The sequence below is a fragment of the Mustelus asterias genome, chromosome 20 (genome assembly GCF_964213995.1).
Source record: "Mustelus asterias chromosome 20, sMusAst1.hap1.1, whole genome shotgun sequence".
Lineage (NCBI taxonomy): Eukaryota > Metazoa > Chordata > Chondrichthyes > Carcharhiniformes > Triakidae > Mustelus > Mustelus asterias.
In genome coordinates this window covers 21,694,662-21,716,125 of record NC_135820.1, presented here as the reverse complement: position 1 = coordinate 21,716,125, position 21,464 = coordinate 21,694,662, and the positions used below count along the sequence as shown (strand labels likewise).

The following is a 21,464-nucleotide window of genomic DNA, read 5'->3' as shown; positions in this document are numbered from 1 at the left end:
GATTTCCCTCTTAAGTAGCTTCTTGCACTTTTTATACTCCTCGAGCATCTGATGTGTTCCTTGCTGCCTGTACATTTCATACAACTCTCTCTTCCGCTTAATCAGTGTTACAATCTCCCTCGAGAACCAAGGTTCCTTATTCCTATTTACTTTGCCTTTAATCCTGACAGGAACATACAAACTCTGCACTCTCAAAATTTCTCCTTTGAAGGCCTCCCACTTTCCATTTACATCCTTACCAGAGAACAGCCTGTGCCACTCCACACTTCCCAGATCCCTTCTCATTTCATCAAATTTGGCCTTTTTCCAGTTCAGAACTTCAACCCGAGGACCAGATCTATCCTTATCCACGATCAGGTTGAAACTAATGGCATTATGATCACTGGATCCAAAGTGTTCCCTCACACTCACATCCATCACCTGCCCTAACTCATTTCCCAATAGGAGATCCAATATCGCATCCTCTCTAGTTGGCACCTCTATATACTGATGTAGAAAATTCTCCTGAACACATTTTACAAACTCTACCCCGTCTAAACCTTTAACAGTATGCGAGTCCCAATCTATATGTGGAAAATTAAAATCCCCTACTATCACAACTTTGTATTTCTTGCAGTTGTCAGCTATCTCTCCGCTGATTTGCTCCTCCAATTCTCGCTGACTATTGGGTGGTCTATAATACAAGCCCATTAATGTGGTCATACCTTTCCTGTTTCTCAGCTCCACCCATAGGGCCTCTGTAGACAAGCTCCCTAATCTATCCTGCCTGAGTACCGCTGTAACATTTTCCCTGACCAACAATGCCACCCCCCCACCTTTTATCCCTCTGCCTCTATCCCGCCTGAAACATTGGAACCCTGGAACATTGAGCTGCCAGTCCTGCCCCTCCTGTAGCCAAGTTTCACTAATGGCTATAATGTCATATTTCCACGTGTCTATCCACGCCTTCAGCTCATCTGCCTTCCCCACAATACTCCTGGCATTGAAATAGACACACCTCAAAAAATTATTTCCACCACACTCTACCCTTCCATTTGTGATTTTGCTTGAACTAACCTGTCTTTTTACCCCTGCTCCACTATCTGCTCTGGCACTCTGGTTCCCACCCCCCTGCAAATCTAGTTTAAACGCTCCCCAATAACACTAGCAAATCTCCCTGCAAGTATATTGGTCCCCTTGTAGTTTAGGTGTAACCCGTCTCTCTTGTACAGGTCCCACCTGCCCCAAAAGAGGTCCCAATGATCCAAGAATTGGAAACCCTGCCCCCTGCACCAGTTCCTCAGCCACGTGTTTATCCGCCCAAGCATCCTACTCCTGCCCTCACTGGCATGTGGCTCAGGTAGCAATCCTGAGATTACTACCCTCGGGGTCCTGCTTTTTAACTTCCTTCCAAGCTCTTTGTACTCACTCTTTAGGACCTCCTCACTCTTCCTTCCCACGTCATTGGTACCGACGTGTACCACGACATCTGGCTGATCACCTTCCCACTTCAGAACTGTGGTGATATAAACAGGGCCTAGTTTTAAGGCTGATAAAATTGGATATCCTAAATTAAAGAATTGGGCACATTGAAATCAAACACAGTCAAACCGCAGGCAGGCCAATTGTACAATACACAAATGTGTCTGCGCCTGACCCATCAACCACCCATCAAAGGTCGTTACACTCTACTGAGACCCAGCAGGAGATCATGGCACCTCATTGAAATGCATCGGTCTATTGTTAGAAGCCCAGATCGGGCCAGACTTTCTGTCACCAAGAGATCCTGTAGAAACCTTACCGGATAACAAGTTCAACAACATGGAGATGGACACCTGGGGGGCGGACCCTGGTGTCCTGTCAGGCAGACATCAAGAAACCCACTGGGTATTGGAACCCCCTCCTGGGACCTCATTGGCCAGAAGCCAGAGAATTTTCTGGAAAGGCAAGCAGGCTGGGGGATAAAGGGACACACTCAGAGGCACACAGGAGCGAAGACTCGACGAAGGAGACGGCTGTGACCATTCGGAAGACTGACCAGAGAAGGAAGGAAGGAAGAAGCGGCCATCGAGACTCACCTTCGTGACAACGGACCAGAGGGACTCAGAGAATCGGGCCTGCAGTTTAACCAAGCCATCTTTACGGGTAGTATACTTGAATCTGCTGGGATATCGTCTTGTTTTATGTGGGTAATTTAAGGGTTAATAGTGTTATTTAATAAACTTGTTGAACTTTTACTTGTGTTTGTCCTTTGTCCACCTTGCAAATAAGGGCACCGGGGTAAAACCTTGGAGTAAGTAAACTGGTTGAAAGTATCTGAGAATCAACAGGTACAACAGTGGCGACCCAGATGGGACTTCGATAAGAAATAATACGTTGCTCCGAAGTCGAACCTTCAACCCAGTATTCTCCAACACTCCGTCTGAGCCTGAATTAAGAGGGCAGATGCCCCACGTGACGGCCAGTCTTAAGTGAGTGAAGGACTAATACAGATTCAACCAGTAAATTGGGCCATAAACCCGGTGTCTGTAACACAAGGTGGACAAACTGTGTAGTCAGAACTAGAACAGTCTGGGGAATTTGGGTAAAATCTACGGGAGGGAATTTAGTGAAAACCGGACCCCTACCCCGATCCCTTACCTGTACTCAAGTGACGAATCCTAAAAGGAAATAATCATGGCCAGTCATGCTGCATGGGAGGACCTCTGGGATTGGGGTTCAAATGTCCAAATCCACCCATGGGTCCGCATTCTGTCACAACTGGCCGTAATAGGAATCCTACTTATGATAGTGTACCTAACCATCCTCACATTTAAGTGCGCCCGATGGAAGACTGCGCGCATACAACAATTGGAAGTGGAGGTAAACACACGAGAGGAAAGGAACCAAATCAATATGATACACGAGCCAATTCCAGGCTCAATGTGATAAAGCCTACCTAAAGGCACAGCGTGCTGTCCGTGAGAGAGAGGCTGCGCTGCAACAGGTAGAGGAAGTTAAACGTAAATGCAGCGACCTACAGGCTGCAGTAAAAGTTTTGCACCAAGCAGGAAAAGTAAATACAGCCCGTGCAACAGACCACTCCAAATGCCTGCGCAAGATTAAAGATTTAAAAGCACAACTCGCCATAAAAAGGGGGGTAATGTGTGCATACACGACTGAAACAGGGGATAGTGACCCAGGGGTAGAGTGGGGGGATTTAGAAGAGGATGCCTGCCATTATGCAACAGCTAGCGTCGCTGCCGACTGGGGACCCCCACCTCCCTTCCCGGTAGTGGAACCAACGGCACCACCTAATCCAGCCCCCACCTGGGGAAACTCGGTCTCAGCTCCTCGTCCTTGTACCATCCCAAAAAGCCCAGTCACTAATCCGGCTCCTGTACCGATGAATCCGGTCACCACCCAACAACAGGACGGACAGAACCACAATGTGACTTATGTAACTCCATACACCATGACACAGCTCACTGACATAGCTGAAGCGATTGGAGTATTTGAACCCTCCGGGGATCCACATGCTCTCTTTGACCAGGTTACCCAATATCGTGTTTTAAACGGCCTAGACGAGGCAGAAGAGGTTAAACTTATTCTGTTATGTTTAAGTCCTGCCATCCGTTCCGCCCTACCCGAACCCCAGAACGTGGCCGGGGGATCCCTACCAGAAATGAAGGCGGCCGTTCTGGCCGCCATAGGCTACAATAGGGATGACCCGGTACAAGGCTTAAACAACTGCCAACAAAAGAGAGGGGAGCACCCGACAGCCTATGCTGGCCGACTATGGAACCAATTTGTTGCGGTTTTTGGCCAATTAAATCGAGTCCAATTAAATGCACACCACCGGCCCACATGGATCCGGACCCTGATAGCACACGCCACCGAGGGGAGTCGGAAAGCCTGTGAGAATTTTGATCCCGATGATAATACACACGCACAAGCCTGGGCCATCCGCAAAATGACTCATGTGTGGGAACGGGAAGTCAGACAAACAGACACCCGCAAGCCCACAAAACACGGATTGATGAACCTGATCCACACAGACCTGGCCCCGATTTGGCGGAACGAAGTGGGTGGTGGAAACAGGGGACTGGGAAACTCACCCCCATATACCCGTGCCAATCATCGATACAGAAAACCGCAGCCCCGCGCAGATATATTCCCAACCCCAGGTACAGGGAACAAGATAAAACCAACCCCAGATATGCACCCCCACAAGCAGTGTTATAACTGTGGGCAACCCAACCATTTTGCCCGGGACTGTAGGGCACCACCAAATTTCAGGGGACCAGCAAACCCCGCACACCCATACACAATTGCTGATTGCCGACACAGGGAACCACAAGGCCGCACAGGACATAGGCCCAACCCCCGACACCGAGAACGATATAGAGCTGAGCCCAGAGGCCCACGCCCACAAGCACAGTGTTATACCTGCGGGCAACCCAACCATTTCGCCCGGAACTGTAGGGCAGCACCCAACTACCCCACACGACCATCTCAGCGGTTCCCCGACGATGGACCCCGACCCATGCCCCTTGAAGGACCGGCCCGACAAGCATCTATAACCCCCACATTCCTGGCAGACAACCTAACCTACGGCAGGGAGCCCCATGAATGCCAGGTTCCGGCAATAAAAGACCCCAAGGGGCCATTTTTGCCAAAACAAAATGGGGGAGGAGCCAGGGGAATCAGCCAAACCCCAGCCCAGGGGACCCCGATGGAAAGGATGGGGAACCCACAAACCTTACCCCCTATGGCGCCCCTGGTACCGGGACTCCCAGAACCGTTTGACCCGGCGCTCACCACCAGAGGTGGTAATGCAGTGGGTATCTGGCAGCCAAAGCCCGCCCATATAGGTTCCCTCCACTAAGAAAGAATCAGGACATCACAGTCCAAATTGTAAATAGCTTTATCCGTCCACTCCACGCATCACCCAATTGAAAAGGGTTTCTTATCTGCCCACATTATACTGCGTCATAATCTTCCGACACACCACAGTTTGGTTGTGAGATGAAGAATCTATTGTTATACTGTGCCATAGTCCTTCAACAACAAGGACACGTGCCATATACCCAACATTTTATTTTCACGCTCTGCAAACTCCTTACCCCACTACCCTTCGTATGACACGATTGGGCCTTTATTATTCCTTTACTTATTTCTTTGGTTTTATTTTATAAAAAAGAGGAGTCATACGACATTCTAGTAAAGAAAAGGAAAAGAGAATCAGATATTAATAAGAATTAACAGGTGCTACCTTGATCTTCCCCAGAATGAACTATATACTTCCCTGTTATCTGGGACTCCTCATCTCAGACTGAACCACAGACACCACACCAACCAAAGACCAGAAGATCAGCCTACGATACCCCGGTTATATGTGGTTCACCCCACGCCCGATGGAAGTACACTCGTCAGAGGTCAACCTTTTGGCATCCCTTAGAAACTTTCTGGAAGGGGACTACAGAACAATATCTAAAGAACGTAAACTCTTGCAGAATAAAAGACTTGATTTTGATGCAGCAAAAGCAAGACTGAAGAAGGCAAAGGTCTCAGAGGCCCGTTCAGCAGCAGAACAGGAAATGAGAATTACACAAAGTGAATTTGATTGCCAGGCAGAGATCACAAGACTTTTGCTTGAAAGAATTAGCAGTACACATGCTCATCACCTTTGTTGCCTGCATGACTATGTTGATGCCCAGTTGACCTACTACGCTCAGTGTTACTCAGTATTGCTTTGTTTTGTATATACCCAATTGACGTATTGTTTCTTGTTGTTTTTTTAAATTATTTTACTTCATTTTGTACTGTTTATTGCTTTGTTTTGTATATACCCGATTGCTTATTGTTTTTTTAATTATTTTACTTCATTTAAATTGGTTAGTACTATTGTGGGTTAGGGATGATACTGTCAACTCCAGATTCGGGGTACTTGCTTGTCCAGATGGTTTGGTGAGAATTGTGTGATCCGGTTCGCTGACGCTCATTGGATCAAGAGGAGGGAATGTGGTGATATAAACAGGGCCTAGTTTTAAGGCTGATAAAATTGGATATCCTAAATTAAAGAATTGGGCACATTGAAATCAAACACAGTCAAACCTCAGGCAGGCCAATTGTACAATACACAAATGTGTCTGGGCCTGACCCATCAACCACCCATCAAAGGTCGTTACACTCTACTTGAGACTTAGCAGGAGATCACGGCACCTCATTGAAATGCATCGGTCTATTGTTAGAAGCCCAGATCAGGCCAGACTTTCTGTCACCAAGAGATCCTGTAGAAACCTTACCGGATAACAAGTTTAACAACATGGAGATGGACACCTGGGGGACGGACCCTGGTGTCCTGTCAGGCAGACATCAAGAAACCCACTGGGTATTGGAACCCCCTCCTGGGACCTCATTGGCCAGAAGCCAGAGAAGTTTCTGGAAAGGCAAGCAGGCTGGGGATAAAGGGACACACTCAGAGGCACACAGGAGCGAAGACTCGACAGGGGAGGCGGCTGTGACCATTCGGAAGACTGACCAGAGAAGGAAGGAAGGAAGAAGCGGCCATCGAGACTCACCTTCGTGACGACAGACCAGAGGGACTCAGAGAATCGGGCCTGCAGTTCAACCAAGCCATCTTTACGGGTAGTATACTTGAATCTGCTGGGATATCCTCTTGTTTTATGTGGGTAATTTAAGGGTTAATAGTGTTATTTAATAAACTTGTTGAACTTTTACTTGTGTTTGTCCTTTGTCCACCTTGCAAATAAGGGCACCGGGGTAAAACCTTGGAGTAAGTAAACTGGTTGAAAGTATCTGAGAATCAACAGGTACAACAGAACACTGTGCACGCGATCAGAGACATCGCTGACCTTGGCACCTGGGAGGCAACAAACCATGCAGGAGTCTCTGTCCCGACCACAGAACCTCCGGTCTGTACCTCTGACCATTGAGTCCCCTATCACTACTGCTCTCCTCTTCTTCATCCCACCCTTTTGCGCTGTAGAACCAGACGCAGTATCAGAGTTCCGGCTTCCTCGAAAAACTCGATCAAGTTTGTGAGACACGACCTCCCCTTCACAAAACCATGTTGCCTCTTTCTAATACGGGGAAGGGCTCGAAGGGCTGAATGGCCTACTCATGCTTCTACTTTCTATGTTTCTATTTTTAACCATTAACAAAAAGTAAGTTGTGTGAGCTATCTCGTATAAGTGTTTCTTTGTCCACCACATCAGTTGATACCCCCTAGTTTGAGGATCAACACTTTGCCAAGACAGATGCAAAGTACTTGTTTAATACCTCTGCTATTTGTCCTGCCTCCACACGCAATCTCCTCTTTTATCCCAACTCAGCCCTACTCTTGGCCAGAGTGGACTGGGAGCAGACACTTCTGTAACAGAACATAGGGATGCATTCAAGAAGGGAATAGGGAGAGTACAGGGCTAACATGTTCCATTAAAGAAAAAGGCTGGGACCAACAAATCCAGTGAATCCTGAATATTGAGGGATACACAGCATTGGATAAAGAGAGAAAGGGAGGCTCATGGCGGATATCTAGGGCTCAGACCAGCAGAAGTGCTGGAGGAGTATAGAACGTGCAAGAGGGAACTTAAAAAATTAGGAGAGCAAAATGGGGACATGAAAGGATACTGTCAGGTAAAATAAAGGAAAGTCCTTGGATGTTTTACAAGTGCATTAAGAGTAAAAGGATAACTAGTGAAAGATTAGGGCCCATTAAGGACCAGAATAGTAATTTGTGTGTGGAGCCGGAGAATGTGGGTCAGGTTCTCAATGAATACTTCGTACTGGCGTTCACTAGTGAGAGGGATGATGTGGGTATAGAAATCAGGGAGATACAATTAAAGAAAGTAACATGGACAGAGAGGAGATTCTGAGTGGTCTGGCAGGTTTAAAAGTAGTAGGTTGGATGAAATGTATCCCAGTCTGTTGAGCGAGGCAAAGGAGAAAATAGCAGAGGTGCTGGCAATAAACTTCAATTCCTCTCTGGCCACAGAAGTGGTGCTGGAGGACAGCCAATTATTTCAGAAGGGAGGGAGGAGTAAACCAGGAAACTACAGGCCAGTCAGTCCGGACTCAGTGGTGGGGAAACTATTGGAAGCAGTTTGGAGAAACAGAATTCATCTGTATTTGGAAGGCCATTCAGCCCTTTGAGTCTGCTCCACCATTCATTCTGATCATAGCTGATCATCAAATGCAATATCCTAACCGCCCCTTCCCTCTATATCCCTTGATTCCCTTAGCCTCAAGAGCTATATCTAATTTCTTCTTGAAATCACACAATGTGTCTGACTGTTTCACTGCCTCTTACTATATAAGAACATAAGAAATAGGAGCAGGAGTAGGCCATCTAGCCCCTCGAGCCTGCCCCGCCATTCAATAAGATCATGGCTGATCTGATAGTGGTTTAGTTCCACTCACCTGCCTGCTCAGCATAACCCTTAATTCCCTTATTGATCAGAAATCTATCTACCTGTGCCTTAAACACATTTAACGAGGTAGCCTCCACTGCTTCAATGGGCAGAGAATTCCAGAGATTCACTACCCTCTGAGAGAAGAAATTCCTCCTCAACTCTGTCCTAAACTGACTCCCCCTTATTTTGAGGCTGTGTCCTCTAGTTCTTGTTTCCTTTCTAAGTGGAAAGAATCTCTCTGCCTCTACCCTGTCCAGCCCCTTCATTATCTTATATGTCTCTATAAGATCTCCCCTCAGCCTTATAAACTCCAATGAGTACAGGCCCAGTCTACTCAATCTCTCCCCATAAGCTAACCCCCTCATCTCCGGTATCAACCTGGTGAACCTTCTCTGTACCCCCTCCAAAGCTAATATATCCTTTCGCAAATAAGGGGACCAAAATTGCATACAGTACTCTAGTTGCAGCCTCACCAGTATCTTGTGCAATTGCAGCAAGATCTCCCTGCTTTTATACTCCATCCCCTTCGTGATAAACGCCAACATTCCATTTGCCTTCTTGATCACCTGCTGCACCTGCAAACTGAGTTTTTGCGATTCATGCACAAGGATCCCCAGGTCCCTCTGCACAGTAGCATGTTGTAATTTTTCACCATTTAAATAATAGTCCATTTTACTATTATTCCTTCCAAAGTGGATAACCTCACACTTGTCAACGTTATACTCCATCTGCCAGATCCTCGCCCACTCACTTAGCCTATCCAAATCTCTCTGCAGACTTTCCGCATCCTCCACGCAATTCGCTTTCCCACTCATCTTTGTGTCATCTGCAAACTTTGTTACCCTACACTCGGTCCCCTCCTCCAGATCGTCTATGTATATGGTAAACAGTTGAGGCCCCAGCACCGATCCCTGCGGCACGCCACTAGTCACCAACTGCCAACTAGGAAAGCACCCATTTATTCCAACTCTCTGCTTCCTGTTAGATAGCCAATCCTCAATCCACGCTAACACTTTACCCCCAACTCCGTGTACCTTAATCTTCTGCAGCAACCTTTTGTGAGGCACCTTATCGAACGCCTTCTGGAAATCCAAAAACACCGCATCCACCGGTTCCCCTCTGTCAACCGCACTCGTTACATCTTCATAAAAATCCAGTAAATTCGTCAAACACGACTTTCCCTTCATGAATCCATGCTGTGTCTGTTTGATCGAACCATTTTTTTCCAGGTGTCCTGCTATTTCTTCTTTAATGATGGATTCCAGCAATTTCCCAACTACGGACGTTAAGCTAACCGGCCTGTAGTTACCCACCTTTTGTCTACCTCCTTTTTTAAACAGTGGCGTCACATTAGCTGTTTTCCAATCAGCCGGCACTTCCCCAGAGTCCCGCGAATTTTGATAAATTACAACCAGCGCATCTGCAATTACTTCTGCCATTTCTTTCAGTACCCTGGGATGCATTCCATCCGGGCCCGGGGACTTGTCTACCTTTAGTCCCATTAGCCGACCAAGCACTACCTCTTTAGTAATAGTAATCGTTTTAAGGACCTCACCCCCCACAGTCCCACGACCGTCAATTTTCGGCCAGCTATTTGTGTCCTCTACCGTGAAGACCGACACAAAAAACTTGTTTAAGGCCTCAGCCATTTCCTCGTTTCCCATTATTAAATTCCCCTTCTCGTCTTCTAAGGGTCCAACATTTACTTTAGCCACTCTTTTCCTTTTTATATATTTGTAAAAACTTTTACTATCAGTTTTTATATTTTGTGCTAGTTTAGTTTCATAATCTATCTTTCCTTTCTTTATTGCTTTCTTAGTAGTTCTTTGTTTAGGCAAGCTGTGGGGGTTACTGATAATGTGACATAAATCCAACATCCCGGTTTAGGCCGTCCTCATGTGTGCGGAACGTGGCTATCAGTTTCTGCTCAGCGACTCTGCGCTGTCGTGTGTCGTGAAGGCCGCCTTGGAGAACGCTTACCTGAAGATCCAAGGCTGAATGCCCGTGACTGCTGAAGTGCTCCCCCACAGGAAGCAGAAACTGATAGCCAAGTTCCGCACACATGAGGACGGCCTAAACCGGGATGTTGGATTTATATCACATTATCAGTAACCCCCACAGCTTGCCCCCTGGACTTGCGGGCTATCCTGTCTGGAGACAATACACATCTCTTTAACCTGTGCTTAATGCACCCTCCACCCACATTGTCTGTATCTTTAAGATCTGGTTGGTTGTAGGGATTCGCATTCTAATCAGTATTCTGTAACTTGATTTTGTGTCTCTGTGCCCTGTTTGAGAGCACATTTCCACTCCATATGACGAAGGAGCAGCGCTCCGAAAGCCAATGGTATTTGCTACCAAATAAACCTGTTGGACTTTAATCTCGTGTTGTTAAAACTCTTACTGTGTTCTATGAGATAGCCAGTTACTTATCCAATTGGCCAAATTTCTCTCTATCCCACACCTCCTTACTTTCTCCATGAGCCGACCATGGGGAACCTTATCAAACGCCTTACTAAAATCCATGCATACGACATCAACTGCTCTACCTGCTCTACCTTCATCTACACACTTAGTTACCTCTTCAAAGAATTCAATCAAATTTGTGAGGCAAGACTTACCCTTCACGAATCCGTGTTGACTATCCCGAATTAAGCTGCATCTTTCCAAATGGTCATAAATCCTATCCCTCAGGACCTTTTCCATTAACTTACCGACCACCGAAGTAAGACTAACCGGCCTATAATTACCAGGGTCATTCCTATTTCCTTTCTTGAACAGAGGAACAACATTCGCCACTCTCCAGTCCTCTGGCACTATCCCCGTGGACAGTGAGGACCCAAAGATCAAAGCCAAAGGCTCTGCAATCTCATCCCTTGCCTCCCAAAGAATCCTAGGACATATCCCATCTGGCCCAGGGGACTTATCAGCCCTCAGGCTTTTCAAAATTGCTAATACATCTTCCTTCAGAACATCTGCCTCCTCCAGCCTATCAGTCTGTATCACACTCTCATCCTCAAAAACATGGCCCCTCTCCTTGGTGAACACTGAAGAAAAGTATTCATTTATCGCCTCTCCTATCTCTTCTGACTCCATGCACAAGTTCCCACTACTGTCCTTGACCGGCCCTAACCTCACCCTGGTCATTCTTTTATTTCTCACATAAGAGTAAAAAGCCTTGGGGTTTTCCTTGTTCCAACCTGCCAAGGACTTCTCATGCCCCCTCCTAACTCTCCTAAGCCATTTTTTCAGCTCATTCCTTGCTACCTTGTAACCCTCAAACGACCCAACTGAACCTTGTTTTCTCATCCTTACATACTCTTCCTTTTTCCTCATGACAAGACATTCAACCTCTTTTGTGAACCATGGTTCCCTCACTCGGCCATTTCCTGCCTGCCTGACAGGGACATACCTATCAAGGACACGCAGTATTTATTCCTTGAACAAGCTCCACTTTTCATTTGTGCCTTTCCCTGACAGTTTCTGTTCCCATCTTATGCACCCTAATTCTTGCCTAATCGCGTCATAATTAACCCTCCCCCAATTACAAACCTTGCCCTGCCGTGTGGCCCTATCCCTCTCCATTACAATAATGAAAGACACCGAATTGTGGTCACTATCTCCAAAGTGCTCTCCCACAATCAAATCTAACACTTGGCCCGGTTCATTACCCAGTACCAAGTCCAATGTGGCCCCACCTCTTGTCGGCCTATCCACATATTGTGTTTGGAAACCCTCCTGCACACATAGAACATAGAACAGTACAGCACAGAACAGGCCTTCGGCCCACGATGTTGTGCCGAGCTTTATCTGAAACCATGATCAAGCTATCCCACTCCCTATCATCCTGGTGTGCTCCATGTGCCTATCCAATAACCGTTTAAATGTTCCTAAAGTGATTGACTCCACTATCACTGCAGGCAGTCCATTCCACACCCCAACCACTCTCTGCGTAAAGAACCTACCTCTGATATCCTTCCTATATCTCCCACCATGAACCCTATAGTTATGCCCCCTTGTAATAGCTCCATCCACCCGAGGAAATAGTCTTTGAACGTTCACTCTATCTATCCCCTTCATCATTTTATAAACCTATATTAAGTCTCCCCTCAGCCTCCTCCACTCCAAAGAGAACAGCCCGAGCTCCCTCAACCTTTCCTCATAAGACCTACCCTCCAAACCAGGCAGCATCCTGGTAAATCTCCTCTGCACTCTTTCCAGCGCTTCCACATCCTTCTTATAGTGAGGTGACCAGAACTGCACACAATATTCCAAATGTGGTCTCACCAAGGTCCCGTACAGTTGCAGCATAACCCCATGGCTCTTAAACTCCAGCCCCTGTTAATAAAAGCTAACACACTATAGGCCTTCTTCACAGCTCTATCCACTTGAGTGGAAACCTTTAGAGATCTGTGGATATGGACCCCAAGATCTCTCTGTTCCTCCACCGTCTTCAGAACCCTACCTTTGACCCTGTAATCCACATTTAAATTAGTCCTACCAAAATGAATCACCTCACATTTATCAGGGTTAAACTCCATTTGCCATTTTTCAGCCCAGCTTTGCATCCTATCTATGTCTCTTTGCAGCCTACAACAGCCCTCCACCTCATCCACTACTCCACCAATCTTGGTGTCATCAGCAAATTTACTGATCCACCCTTCAGCCCCCTCCTCTAAGTCATTAATAAAAATCACAAAGAGCAGAGGACCAAGCACTGATCCCTGTGGCACTCCGCTAGCAACCTGCCTCCAATTCGAAAATTTTCCATCCACCACCACCCTCTGTCTTCGATCAGACAGCCAGTTACCTATCCAATCGGCCAACTTTCCCTCTATCCCACACCTCCTCACTTTCATCATAAGCCGACCATGGGGGACCTTATCAAACACCTTACTAAAATCCATGTATGTGACATCAACTGCCCTACCTTCATCAACGCACTTAGTTACCTCCTCAAAAAATTCAATCAAATTTGTGAGGCATGATTTGCCCTTCACGAATCCGTGCTGACTATCCCGGATTAATCCGCATCTTTCTAAATGGTCGTAAATCCCATCCCTAAGGACCTTTTCCATCAATTTACCAACCACCGAAGTAAGACTAACCGGTCTATAATTACCAGGGTCATTTCTATTCCCTTTCTTAAACAGAGGAACAACATTCGCCATTCTCCAGTCCTCTGGCACCATCCCCGTGGACTGTGAGGACCCAAAGATCAAAGCCAAAGGCTCTGCAATCTCATCCCTTGCCTTCCAAAGAATCCTAGGATATATTTCATCAGGCCCAGGGGACTTATCGACCTTCAGTTTATTCAAAACTGCCAGGACATCCTCCCTCCGAACATCTATTTCCTCCAGCCTATTAGCCTGTAACACCTTCTCTTCCTCAAAAACATGGCCCCTCTCCTTGGTGAACACTGAAGAAAAGTATTCATTCATCACCTCTCCTATCTCTACTGACTCCATACACAAGTTCCCACTACTGTCCTTGACCGGCCCTAACCTCACCCTGGTCATTCTTTTATTCCTCACATAAGAGTAAAAAGCCTTGGGGTTTTCCTTGATCCGACCCGCCAAGGACTTCTCATGTCCCCTCCTAGCTCTCCTAAGCCCCTTTTTCACACTGTACAAAAACTGCCCCATCCGAACTATTCAACCTATAAAGGTTCCAATCAATATTTGGAAAGTTAAAGTCACCCATGACAACTACCCTGTGACCTCCACACCTATCCATAATCTGCTTTGCAATTTCTTCCTCCACATCTCTATTACCATTTGGGGGCCTATAGTAAACTCCTAACAACGTGACTGCTCCTTTCCTATTTCTAACTTCAGCCCATATTACCTCAGTGTGCAGATCCCCCTCAAACTGCCTTTCTGCAGCCGTTAAACTATCCTTGATTAACAATGCTACTCCACCACCTCTTTTACCACCTTCCCTACTCTTACTGAAACATCTATACCCCGGAACTTCCAACAACCATTCCTGTCCCTGTTCTAACCATGTCTCCGTAATGGCCACAACATCGTAGTCCCAAGTACCAATCCACGCTCCAAGTTCACCTACCTTATTCAGGATGCTCCTTGCATTGAAGTAGACACACTTCAACCCACCTTCCTGTCTGCCGGTACACTCCTGCGACCTGATACCCTCCTCAGTACCTCACTACACTCAACACTGGCTTCTGGACTACAGTTCCCTTTCCCATCCCCCTGACAAATTAGTTTAAACCCCCCCGAAGAGCCGTAGCAAATTTCCCTCCCAGGATATTGGTGCCCCTCTGGTTCAGGTGCAAACCGTCCTGTTTGTACAGGTCCCACCTTCCCCAGAATGTGCTCCAATTATCCATGAAACTGAAACCCTCCCTCCTACACCATCCCTGCAGCCACGTGTTTATCTGCACTCTCTCCCCGTTCCTCAACTCGCTCGCACGTGGCATCGGCAACAAACCAGAGATGACAACATGGTTTGTCTTGGCTCTCAGCTTCCACCCTAGCTCCCTAAATTCCTGTTTTAAATCCCCGTCCCTTCTCTTACCTATGTCGTTGGTACCAATGTGCACCACGACTTGTGACTGTTCCCCCTCCCCCTTAAGGATCCTGAAAACACGGTCCGAGACGTCACGGACCCTGGCACCCGGGAGGCAACATACCATCCGTGAGTCTCTTTCGCTGCCACAGAACCTCCTATCTGTCCCTCTAACTATCGAGTCCCCAATAACTATTGTTCTCCCAATAACTATTGCAAGGCTCTTGATAAGCTCCCACATGGAAACCTGATAGCGAAGGTAACAACCCATAGGATCCAAGGAAATTTGGTAAATTAGAACCCGAATTGGCTGATTGGCAGGAAACCGAGGATGATGGTTGAAAGTGTTTTTTTGATTGGAAGCCTGTGTCCAGTGGGATCCTGCTGGGATCAGTGTTGGGACCCTTACTGTTGTCTCACTGCATGTATCTGATTGTACTGCGGTGTGTGTCTGACTGTTTCACTGCCTCTGACTATGTCACTGTGTGTGTCTGACTGTATTACTGCCTGTGTCTAATTGTATCACTGTGTGTGTCTGACTGTCTCACTGCCCGTGTCTGATTGTCTGTCTCACTGCCTGTGTCTAATTGTATCACTGTGTGTGTCTGACTGTATTACTGCCCGTGTCTGATTGTATGTCTCACTGCCTGTGTCTAATTGTATAGCGGTGTTGTCTGACTGTCTCCCTGCCTGTCTCTGATTGTATCACCGTGTGTGTCTAACTGTCTCACTGCCCGTGTCTGATTGTATCACTGTCTGTCTGACTGTCTCATTGCCTGTGTCTGATTGTATAGCGGTGTTGTCTGACTGTCTCACTGCACAGTTTCATCAGTTTCATAGCAGCATTTATTGCCCATCCCTCGTTGAGAAAGTGGTGGTGAGCTGCCATTTTGAACTGCTGCAGTTGATGTGGTGTAGGTACACCCACAGTGATGATCAGGAGGGAGTTACAGGATTTTAATGCAGCGACAATGGAGGAACAGCGATATATTTCCAAGTCAGGATGGTGAGTGACTTGGAGGGGACATTGCAGCTGGTTTATCATTTTTGGTGTTGAGTGTCACAGGTCTGATCTTTTCTGGTAGCCACAGTGTTAATATGACTGGTTCAGTTCAGTTTCTGGTGAATAGTAAGGGACTTGATAGGATGGATGCTAGAGATTGTTTCCACTGGTCGGGGAATCGAAAATATGGAGGCACAGTCTCAGGATAAGGGGCCGATCATTTAGGACTGAAATGAGGAGAAATTTCTTCACGCAAAGAGTTGTGAATCTTTGGAATTTCCCCATGTCCATTGTTGAATTAATGCTGGGATAAGCAGAGTTGGGATAGGCAAGAGTTTTGTTCCGTCGGGGAATTACTGCTGATCTGAGACAATGTTGGGTATTCAATGTGACAACACAGCAGCAGTGGAAAGATGAAAGAGATAATGGAGAAGACTGTACTCGATAGAAGCTGACACAATATTGACGGTTAATATACTGCATGTAAATAAGGAAGAGGAGGGGGCATAGGCTGTAATTGCTGATGGTCTTGTTAAATTGAATCTGGATGATTTATATTTGAGTTGGAGTTTCAACGGATCGTACATATGAATCTCACATTGATTTCTGAATGTTTTCTCTGTATTCTCATTGGCACTGTGAATTCCTCATCAGCCCCCTCTCCCCAAAACTCCTAACCCTTTCCCCCGACCCAAGTATTCCCACCCATAGCAGAGTCCAAATACCCAGTCCCTCTCTTCTAGACCTCAAACAACCCCATCCTCACCTTCTCAACCCCAAACACCCCTGCCCCATTAGAGGCCAAACAACCCCAAGCCTCTCTCCTAGACCCAAAATGACCCGCCCTCTTGACCACCCTGCCTTTCTGCTAGACCCCACCTTCACCCTCTCAGCCCCTAAACACCCCCTGCCCTCACTCACTAGCTACCCAACTATCTGCCCCAATCGCCACCAAAACCACCCCCTTCAACTTTCCCCACTCCCCCAAAACTTGCACTCTTTGCCTCTTTCACATCCCCACCCCTCGCACCCACACCCCTGCATCCGCACCCACCTGTTTTGTTTGTGCTGCCCAGTATGGGTTGGGTCTATGCAACATTACCTGTCGGCGTGTTGTAAGGAAGATGCTGGTGATGGTTTCTGTGTTGAGTTTGACTCTGGGCTGGTGCCTGTGCGATATCCATCTTCACCCTGAGCCAATGCATCTCCAGCTGATTCCTCAGCCACTCTTTCACCCTGCTGCTGCTGGAGTGTGCGTGATTTCAGCTGTTTCTCTTTCAGATCCCTGGGATAGATTTCCATGTCTAAGAGTTTCTGTGTACCATTCACTCCAGGCTGGACTGCAACATGAAGACTCTGTGCAGCATTCATCGGGAGATGCTTCCACTGTTCTGTTCCTCCTTCCTGTTGAAAGGAGGCCTCTTTACTTCCAGAAAGTTCCTTTACTTCAGTCATGTGATTCTGCTCTGGCAAATGACCTTTCACTTCACCTTCGACTTTTCTTGACGGCTGTCTCAGTTTTAAGTTTTCCTCTTCAGGCAATATTTCTGCATTGGAGAAACACAAGGACATGAGGTTAAAACACTGCTCACTCACAGGATGCTGATACTGGGTGCATTCGTACATCGAGTTCAGCCCTTTGCTTTTTTGCGTTGCCAATTCGACCGTCTTGTCTAGAGTATTTTAGTGTCTGCCAGCAATTTCTCCTGAATGTTCAAATTACTGATACCACAGACCAAACATATCACTTAGAGATGGGCCAATCTCAGTGTTCAGGCATTTGGCGAAGACTGGCGACAAAAGCAGAAATTGTCTCCCCTGGGTCCCTAATGTTGGGATGGAATTTATATCACTGCAAAATAATGAAGGACCAGGGATTGTAGTGGCCCCTCACTATTGTGACTAGCTGGTCAAAGGGTTTCATATCCGATGCCTCTGTAGAAGTCAGGCTTCTTACAAGGTTATATGTTTGTGGGCCACAAACTATGAGTAAAATAACTTTCTGCTTTTCTTTGGAAGTTACTTCATTGGCAGCAAAAAAGCATTGAAGCCTTTCGATGTACTGGCCCCAATTTTCAACCTTCCGATCATACAGATCGATTTTCCCAAATAATGGCATAGTTATTCAGCTATGGCCGTCGGTACAATGACTTTTTATTTTCATTGCAGGTTTTTTGGGGATTTATCTTTCTCCCCCTCCAAGTGTTGACTTTTTTTGCAAATGTACGCTGATTTATTCTCATCGCCAATGTTGTAGCGCGAATTAACACAACGAGGAATTACAATGGTGATTTATTGAACAATAATTATATGCAGACACGCTCAATACAGATAAATGGTAGGATTTTCTGGCCGTGCTCGCCCCAATGTCGGAAAATCCCACACCAATCATAGAAACCCTACAGTGCAGAAGGAGGCCATTCGGCCCATCGAGTCTGCACCGACCACAATCCCACCCAGGCCCTACCCGCTAATCCTTTTTTTTTTACCCACTAACCTACGCATCCCAGTACTCTAAGGGGCAATTTTTAACCTGGCCAATCAACCTAACCCGCACATCTTTGGACTGTGGGAGGAAACCGGAGCACCCGGAGAAAACCCACGCAGACACGAGGAGAATGTGCAAACTCCACACAGATAGTGACCCGAGCCGGGAATCGAACCCGGGACCCTGGAGCTGTGAAGCAGCAGTGCTAACCACTGTGCTACCGTGCCGCCCTAGAAAAAACATTAAGTCCACTTTATTTCATTGCAGTCAAATGTTGCGTTAAAACCACAAGAAGGCGCTGATAATGTCCAACACACATTACCAATGTCCCCCTGACATCTGTGTTGAACCTTGCCCCCCTCACCTTGAACCTGTGACCCCTTGTGTTCGTCACCTCCAACCTGGGAAAAAGCTTCCCACTGTTCACCCTATCTATGCCCTGGAATGCACACATTACCAGTGTCCAGATCAACGTATCTTTGCATGATCTGTGTTCCACCCATTACGATTCCTGTGGCGACGGGACGGGAAAATTCCATCCAAAGGGTCCAGTCCCATCGATTTCCAGGCTCACACTGCAGGTTCCACCTACCCTGACTTGTGCCCTACCACCCGTGGTTCAAAAGAACAAAGAACAATACAGCACAGGAACAGGCCCTTCGGCCCTCCAAGCCTGCACCGCTCATGTGCCCAACTAGACCATTCGTTTGTATCCCTCTATTCCCGGTCTGTTCATGTGGCTATCTAGATAAGTCTTAAACGATCCCAGTGTGTCCGCCTCAATCACCTTGCTTGGGAGTGCATTCCAGGCCCCCACCACCCTCTGTGTAAAATACGTCCCCCTGACATCTGTGTTGAATCTTGCCCCCCCCCCACCTTGAACCTGTGACCCCTTGTGTTCGTCACCTCCGACCTGGGAAAAAGCTTCCCACTGTTCACCCTATCTATGCCCTTCATAATTTTATACACCTCTATTAGGTCGCCCCTCATCCTCCGTCTTTCCAGGGAGAACATCCCCAGTTTACCCAATCTCTCCTCATAGCTAAGACCCTCCATACCCGGCAACATCCTGGTAAACCTTCTCTGTACTCTCTCCAAAGCCTCCACATTCTTCAGGTAGTGTGGCGACCAGAACTGGACGCAGTATTCCAGATGCGGCCGAACCAATGTTCTATACAGCCGCAACATCATATGCCAACTTTTATATTCTGTGCCCCGTCCAATAAAGGCAAGCATGCCATATGCCTTCTTGACCACCCTCTCCACCTGTGCTGCCACCTTTAAGGATCTGTGGACTTGTACACCCAGGTCCCTCTGTGTGTCTATAGTCCTGATGGTTCTGCCATTTATTGTATAGCTCCCCGTTACATTAGATCGACCGAAATGCATCACTTCGCATTTATCTGGATGAAATTCCATCTGCCATTTCTCCACCCAATGTTCCAGCCTATCTATATCCTGCTGTATTCTCTGACAATGTTCATCACTATCCGCAACTCCAGCAATCTTCGTGTCATCCACAAACTTACTGATCACACCAGCTACGTCTTCCTCCAAATCATTTATATATATCACAAACAGCAGAGGTCCCAGTACAGAGCCCTGCGGAACACCACTGGTCACAGACCTCCATCTGGAAAAAGACCCCTCCACTGCTACCCTCTGTCTTCTATGGCTAAGCCAGTTCTCCACCCATCTACCCATCGTGCGCTCCATTCCAGTAGGCCCCAGGAGGATCATGTGACCCACAAACGATTGGCACTTGAAGGGGCCACGCTATCACCTGGTCTGGCCTACATGGGATCCACAGCAATGTGATTGATCTTAAATGCCCTTTGAAACACACTCAGGTCAAGGGCAATTAGGGATGGGCAGTAAATCCTGATCCAGATATCAATGCCCATATACACTGAATCAATTAAAAAAATTGAGGATATTGTGGGGACAGAAATCATTGTGAACTGTAGGAAATATCCAAAGTGGGAGCTTTGGGGTTATTTAGAGACACCCTCAGTTGTGAATATGACGTATTGTTTTCTGAATGATTGGAAATGTCTAACCAGCTTGAATGACAGGTGCAGGGTATAAAAGTCAGAGAGCTGCCCTTTGCACAGGCTGAGTGGAGTAAATATAAACTAGACATAAAGACTAATAGATTCCATAGCTCTATGAGAGGGGAAAGGAGAGCTGTGTATATAAAGCTCACTCTTAAAGAGCACATTACATTAGGCATTTTATTCTCTTGCCTCTCAAGGGGATGTTCCAAAAAGAATATGATGCAGAATCTAATTAGACCCCTAGGGGAATGAGGTCTTCTTACCTAAAACAATCTCAGATGATAAAAGACATAAAGAACAACATAAAGTTAAAATGAAAGGCTGGCTAAAAATACAAAATCAGGTACAAAATCTGATGACAGAGGAAGTTGGGGGCGATTCTCCCAAAACAAATTCTAAGTGTCGGATTTGTGTAAAAACTGGAGTAAATCCCCCTGTTTTTTCAGTGGAAGTTTCAAAATGAATCTCCTACACTGCACTGCAGAATGCCTCAGCGGGAATCACGCTGAAAATCAGTTGACAGGGCCTATTCCTGCTGGATGGGCCAGCAGCATAGCGCTGAGCAGGCCACTGCACATGCGCTGATCTGTCAGCACTGAGTTGGCGCATCCGCAGTGTCTCCTGCCTGCCGGTCTCCCGATTGAGAAGGTAAGTTCCAAGCTTCTGGCGGCTCTCTGACTCAGATCAGTGGGTGGGAGGGAGGTGGGTCAGATGGCTCTTAGGGTTGGAGGGGGAGGGAGGTGGATTAGATGGCTCCCTGGTGGGGTGGGGGGGAGGGAGGCGGGTCAGATGGCTCCCTGGTGGGGAGAGAGAGGCGGGTCAGATGGCTCTCTGGTGGGGGGAAGGAGGTGGGTCAGCTGGCTTTCTGCTGGGGGGTGGGAGGCGGGTCAGATGGCTCTCTGGTGGACAGGGGCTGTCCGCTGCCACTCTGCATGTGATCGGTTGGGGGTAGTGGGGGTCCACTGGCATTCTGCATGTGATCGGTGGGG

General features: G+C 47.1%; 1 protein-coding gene across 1 annotated transcript in view; it reads right to left on the bottom strand.

Annotated features, from left to right (window-relative positions):
• Positions 1 to 17,357, bottom strand: part of LOC144508432 (myosin light chain kinase family member 4-like) — a 265,392-nt gene extending 248,035 nt beyond the window's left edge. Inside the window, exon 1 of the mRNA XM_078236334.1 lies at positions 17,033 to 17,357. Within this exon, the coding sequence (XP_078092460.1) occupies positions 17,033 to 17,301 (269 nt within the window). The 5' untranslated portion in view covers positions 17,302 to 17,357. The remainder of the gene's footprint in view (positions 1 to 17,032) is intronic.
• Between the last annotated feature and the right edge of the window lie 4,107 nt (positions 17,358 to 21,464).